The sequence below is a fragment of the Neomonachus schauinslandi genome, chromosome 6 (genome assembly GCF_002201575.2).
Source record: "Neomonachus schauinslandi chromosome 6, ASM220157v2, whole genome shotgun sequence".
Taxonomy (NCBI): Eukaryota; Metazoa; Chordata; class Mammalia; order Carnivora; family Phocidae; genus Neomonachus; species Neomonachus schauinslandi.
The window spans coordinates 56,624,636-56,631,281 of NC_058408.1; the positions used below are offsets into that span (position 1 = coordinate 56,624,636).

At 33.2% G+C, this 6,646-nt stretch overlaps 1 protein-coding gene across 1 annotated transcript in view; it reads left to right on the forward strand.

Moving 5' to 3' along the window:
• Positions 1–2,790, forward strand: part of CCDC181 (coiled-coil domain containing 181) — a 39,033-nt gene extending 36,243 nt beyond the window's left edge. The window contains exons 5-6 of the mRNA XM_021682652.1: positions 714–868; positions 2,631–2,790. Of these exons, the coding sequence (XP_021538327.1) occupies positions 714–868; positions 2,631–2,790 (315 nt within the window). The remainder of the gene's footprint in view (positions 1–713; positions 869–2,630) is intronic.
• Positions 2,791–6,646: the final 3,856 nt, after the last annotated feature.

The following is a 6,646-nucleotide window of genomic DNA, read 5'->3' on the forward strand; positions in this document are numbered from 1 at the left end:
TTAAAAACAAAGGTAGAGGGCGCCTGGGTGGCTCAGTTGGTTAAGCGACTGCTTTCGGCTCAGGTCATGATCCTGGAGTCCTTGGATCGAGTCCCGCATAGGGCTCCCTGCTCAGCAGGGAGCCTGCTTCTCCCTCTGACCCTCCCCCATCTCATGTGCTCTCTCTCTCTCATTCTCTCTGTCTCAAATAAATAAATTTAAAAAAAATCTTAAAAAAAAAACAAAAACAAAGGTAGAATTTAAAAGAAAGGATGAATAATAGAAGTGTTGGGATCATTAGCTTTCAAACTGCATTCCAGGGAGCTCCTTCAGGAATTGTTACAAAGACCTCAAGTCCATTCATATTATCTATCCCAATCCTTCTTCAAGCCCGTTTTATTTTTTTGTGCCATTGTAAAAAATTATTTTGTCAAAGAGCTCCTCATTGAGAAGTTTGCAAATCGCTGTAAAAACGCTTTTCATTTATTGATTACCTCAATAAGTTTTGAAAGATGCCAGATGGCAGTGAATTCAGTGTTGAATTTTCTGACAGAGGTCAATGTGTGTTGCTGGTTCAAAGGTGATATAATTTGATTAGATACTAGGAGTACAGGGAGCGAGGTTGGCATTATTATGAAAAATTGATGAGTGGAACATGTATTCTTGTACGGTGCTATAGGCAGGGCCTCAAAAAGTAGTTTTAGTTTATTTACAAAGCTTGTTTTTTTAATTAGCAGGAAAACAGAGATCCACAACAAGCTTTTCGATTATGGCTTAAAAAAAAGCATGAAGAGCAGTTGAAAGAAAGAAAGACAGAAGAACTACGAAAGCAAGAGGAATGCTTATTCTTCCTTAAAGGAACAGAGGGCCGCGAGCGGGCCTTTAAACAGTAAGTTCCAGGCCAGAGATGCTTCCCCTCTCCTCACAGTCCTTTCAGAGAGCTCGGTAGTCAATAAAGCTTGAAAATAAACCCCACAAAATATTTTATCTCTTATATTACATATCTATTCAATTGTAAGTCCACACTTTTAAAAGTGTGTGAGAAAATTCTTTAGCTCCATATTTTGCATAATACTTATATACCATTCTTTCTTTCTTCAAGATATTTTCAATACCAAAATTATTTTATATTTTACCTGTCTGGTAACCTTTGATAGCCTACCATTTATTTGTTATTTTGTTCATTTTTTAGAGAAATGGGCCAAAGATAATGTACAGCTAATTCCTACATAGTCCTCAGAAAAACTGAATAAAGGGTCGCATTTCCCAAGAAATATTTTTCTATAATGAAATTCAGGCTGAGAAGAAAGATCTGTATAGACCAAATTGAAAAAGAGATTTGGGCACACATTATGGTAGTTTAAGGCAAACCTGATCTTTTCAGTTACCTGGTTAAGACTTTATATTACCTAGCTAATTGTGAGGAAACAGACCTGGTTTCATAATTTTGCCAGTAACCCTTGGGAGAGGTAGTGAATATTGAATCCAGTTGCTTTAAGTTCCTTTCTTTCTTTCCTATCTTTTTCTTTTTTTGTTTCTTTGCTTATTTCTTCCTTTTTTTTTTTCTTTTTAAACATATATAAATATTATAAGAGAAGCAGTAAATGTGCATTCTGGAAATGGAGGGGGAAAAAGTCACATTTTCATCACCTAGAAATCACTGTCAGTACCTTAGTCCGTATCTTTTAGATATTTCTCTGTACATTATAATTTTAAAATATAAATTGAGATCATATGTATATACTATTCTGTAATCTGCTTATTTTTATTAATAATCTCATCTAATATCCAGCCCATAATTATATTTTCCCAGTGGACCCCTAAATGATTACAGTTAATTTGCTCAAACTAGTGTCCAATTTGGGACCACACAACATTGGCTTATGATGTTAAATCTCTTCTATTCTGATACATTTAGTTGTTTAGTATTATTTCTGAAAACAACTGATGTATATATACACATGTGCACCGCATACACTTTCATATGTGTATATGTACAGTTATTTTTGAGTTATTTTACCTAAGCAAGGTGTATAGATTTAAATTTGTTTGAATGTTGATTTTTCCTCCTCCTTTTTTTGGGTGTTTTTTTATGCTTAGGCTTATATTTCCATTTTAAAGAAGAACTGTTTTATGCAGTAAAAAGCAAGAACACATTAGTGTCCCTACCAACAAGAGCAAAGCAACATTTCTGCATGTTGGGATTCTTAACCTAATTGAGTCATGTTTTGGAATACAGTTAGTTGTAAAAAATAAGTTAATTGGAATCTATCAAATACTTGATAGATTTTCTATGCTTAGATAGATTTTCTATGCTTAGAAAATCATATTTAAACAAAAGAATAGGACCTATATCACATGTAAAATATTGTGTTTATTACTCAAAACTCAGGTTTTTTTTTTTAGTTGGCAGTCTCATTTTAAGACAAACTTAATTTTAAGAATTTGATTGCAAATGTGACTGTGTTTCCTTGTGTGAGCTTAGGGGGTAAACCTGAAATTTTCATTAGTACTTTAATAATTTTTTCTTTGTGACTACAGCATTTCAATGTAAAGAAATTCAACTTCCTTTAATAGTCTGTAGCAATAACTTTATAGCAAGAAGAGTATTCACGTTGATACTTACCAGATCTTATCATATCTTCCTACAGATGGTTGCGAAGGAAACGGATTGAAAAACTAGCTGAGCAACAAGCTGCCAGAGAAAGAACTAGACAGCTCCGACTAGAAGCAAAGCATTCTAAACAATTGCAGAGCCACCTATATATGTCAGAAGCCAAATCTTTTCGTTTTACTGATCATTATAACTGAAAGTATCTATTAAGTACTTCATTTGGAAGCTGCTATCCTCAAAATTTTGGTTATCAGTTCTTTGGCCTATGTGCTTTGGTCATACTCTAAATTATGGAAATGCTTTTTATCTTTTGGCGATACAGTGAATTTTTTTTTTTAATACTAAACAAAATAAATTCCTTCTCTCGCAGTATTGTATTGTGTTATACCATCTCATAGTCCATGCAACAAACTGAACAATAAATTAACTCTAGATTCCTTTACTTCTAAATTATTTTAGCATTTCTAGCTGGAAAGAACACAAGAAAGGAACAGATTTCTATTTTTAGTTTCTATTATTAAAAAAAGATCACAGTAGATCATTTCATGGAGCTGAAGGTGTGACCTCTTAAACAAGCCTTGTTCAAGGCCTTATACAAAATCCCATCTATGACAACTTTGAATTTGAATAGCTGTGGAAAGCTAAGAAATAGGGTAGGCTTACTTTCTCTGTTCTTTAAAAAAAGAAGATAGTAACAATTATGCATCCAATTTTGCTATATTACAAAATTAACTAGCTCTTATTGAGAGTTTATAATGTGCATGGTATTAAGTGCTTTACATAATTTGATACAATCCTTATAACAACCCTATTGGTCTTGTTTTGCAGATGAAGAAACTGAAGTGTAGAAGGAGCAGTTTGCTCGCAGACTCTGATCTGTATAATTGCAAAATTCTTTCTTTTAGGCATATTATAAAATTTACAAACATTGGTAGATACTGTGAAATATTTAAGACTATACAGGAATCTGGTGTGTGGAGGAACAGTATCCTTGATATGTGTAAAGGCATTTAAAGGGTGGAAAACAAAGGTAAACATTACAAGTGTGATGGAGACTGGAGAATCACTGCAGGAGTTCTGTTAAAGCCTCAGAAGACAAGGTTCTTATCAACTGGGCATTTGTACCTTAATCACTTGACCCTAAATGAGAAAACAGAATTATTCAATCCTGTCTCAACTTCTTATAGCACTTTTCAGCATACATCAGACAATTTAACGTTTCATTATAACTAGTCTTGTGTTGTTTAAAGTTATCTTTAATAATGAGAACCAATTTGACATTTAAATATTCCACAACATTTTTACAAAAAAGGCTGTTGGAATTTTGATAGAGATGCAGTGAATCTATAGATTGTTTTGGGTAGTACTGTCATTTTAATAAAATTGTCTTCTAATCCATAACACAGGATTTCTTTTCATTTAGTGCAACAAAATTTTGCAGTTTCACTGTACAGCTCTTTCACCTCCTTGGTTAAATTCATTTGGAGATATTTTCTTCTTTTGGATTCTACTGCCAATGGAATTATCTTCTTAATTTGCTTTTAGGTTGTATATTCAAAATCAAACAAAAATGAATTTTGTGCATTGATAGATACTGTGTAACTTCACTGAATTTATCAGCATCAGTTTTTTTTTTTTTTTTGTAAATTCCTTGGAATTTTCTATATATAGGATAATATCACCTGCAAATTGAGATAGTTTTACTTCTTCCTTAACAAATTGGATTCCTTTTATTTCTTTCTTGACTGATTACTTTGGCTAAGATTTCCAGTATAATGTAGAATAGTAGTGGTGAAAGTGAGCATTCTTGTCTTGATCTTAGGAGGAAAGCTTTTAGTCTTTCACTATTGAGTATGATGTTAGCTGTGGGGTTTTCCATAAATGCCCTTTATGAAGTTGAGGAAGTTCTATTCTTATTCCTCTATTTTACTTATTCCTATTCTTTGATCCCTTATTTTTCTGAGTGTTTTTATCATAAAAGGGTGCTGGATTTTATCAAATGCTCTTCCTGTATCAAGTGAAATGATCACATGGTTTTCCTCTTTTGTTCTATTACATATGTGTATGTGTGTGTGTGTATATTACATTGATTTTCTTATGTTGAACTATCCTTGCATTCCTGAGATAAATACCACTTGGTCATGGTATATAATCCCTTTTCTATGCTATTGCCAGTAATTTGTTAGGAATTTTTTCATCTATATTCATACAAATATATGGTATTGGAAAGTTTTTTTTATTACTGATTTAATCTCTTTGTTATAGGCCTGTTCACATTTTGTTTTTTCTTGAGTCGGTTTTGCTAATTTGTGTATTTCTAGGGATTTGTCCATTTCATCTAGTTTGTTACAATTATTAAGGACAATTATTCCTTTCTTTTTCTTTTAACTTGAGGTTGGTAATAATTTCCCCACTTTCATTTCTGATTTTTGTTTTTTGCATCTTCTTTTTTTCTTAAGTCAGTCTGGCTGTAGGTTTGTCAATTTTGTGGATCTTTCCAAAGAACCAACTTTTGATTTCCTTGATACTGTTTTTCTGTTCTCTATTTTTCTCTCTGCTCTAATTTTGATTTCCTTCCTTCTGATAGCTTTGGGCTTAGCTTGCTCTTTTTTTCCTAGTTCCTTATGGTATAATGTTAGGTTGTTGATTTAAGATCTTTTTTTTTATTTAGTAACTATTATTACTATTACTGACACTCTTAAACCAACCATTGCAGAAGTGTGCCATTAGTTTGTGGTTATGAGTGTATGCACAATTTTTTTGTGTGTGATTATATATATATATATATATATATAACTTCCCATTTTGACCATTTTTTAAGTGTATAATTAAGTGGCATTAAGTATATTCATACTGTACAACCATCACCACTTTCCATCTCCAGAATTTTTCATCACCCCAATGGAAAGTCTGTATCTATTAAAAACTCTCCATTCTGGGGACACCTGAGTGGCTTAGTTGGTTAAGCGTTTGCCTTCAGCTCAGGTCATGATCCCAGGGTCCTGGGATCAAGTCCCACATCAGACTCCTTGCTCAGCAGAGAGCCTACCTCTCCCTCCGCTTGCTGCTACCCCCTGCTTGTGCTGACAAATAGATAAAATCTTCAAAAAAATAAAAATAGAAAATAAAAACTCTCCATTCGTCCTTTCCTTGACCCCCGTAACCACTGTTCTACTTTCTGTCACTATGAATTTGATTGTTTCCTGTACCTACACTATTTGTCCTTTCGTTTCCAACTTATTTCATTCAGTGTAATGTATTAAAGGTTCATTTATGCTGTAGCATATATCAGATTTTCATTCCTTTTTAAGGATAATATTCCATTGCATGTGTACACATTTTGTTTATGCATTCATCCATCAAAGGACACCTGTGTTACTCCCACCTTTTGGCTACTGTGATTAATGTTGCTGTGAACACTGGTATAAAAATCTCTATTTGGGTCCTTGCTTTCAATTCTTTTGGGTATCTACTTAGAAGTGGAATTGCTGGATTATACGGTAATTGTATGTTTAATTTTTTGAGGAACTACCATACTGACTCCAACAGTGGTTGCACCATTTTACATTCCCACCAGCTATGCACAAGGGTTCCAATTCCACATCCTTATCGACACTCATTATTTTCCTTCCTTGATAACAGCCATTGTAATGGGCATGAAGTGATATCAGTTTGCATTTCCTTAATGATTAGTGCTGTGGAGAATCTTTTGATACACTTATTGACTATTGTGTATATCTTTTTTAAGAGAAATTTCTCATGTTCTTTTCCCATTTTTTAATAAGGTTGTTTGATTTTTGGTTGCTGAATTGTAGATCCTTTATTCTAGACACTAGACCCTTATAAACCATATAAGTTGCAAATATTCTCTCCATTCTGTAGGTTGCCTTTTCATTCTGTGGATAGTGTCCTTTGGTGTACAAATGTTTTTAATTTGGATGAAGTTCAATTTATCTATTTTTTTCTTTTGTTGTCTGTGCTCCTGGTGCCATATCCAAGAAATCATTGCCAAATCCAATGTCATGAAGATTTTCCCCTATGTTTTCTTCTAAG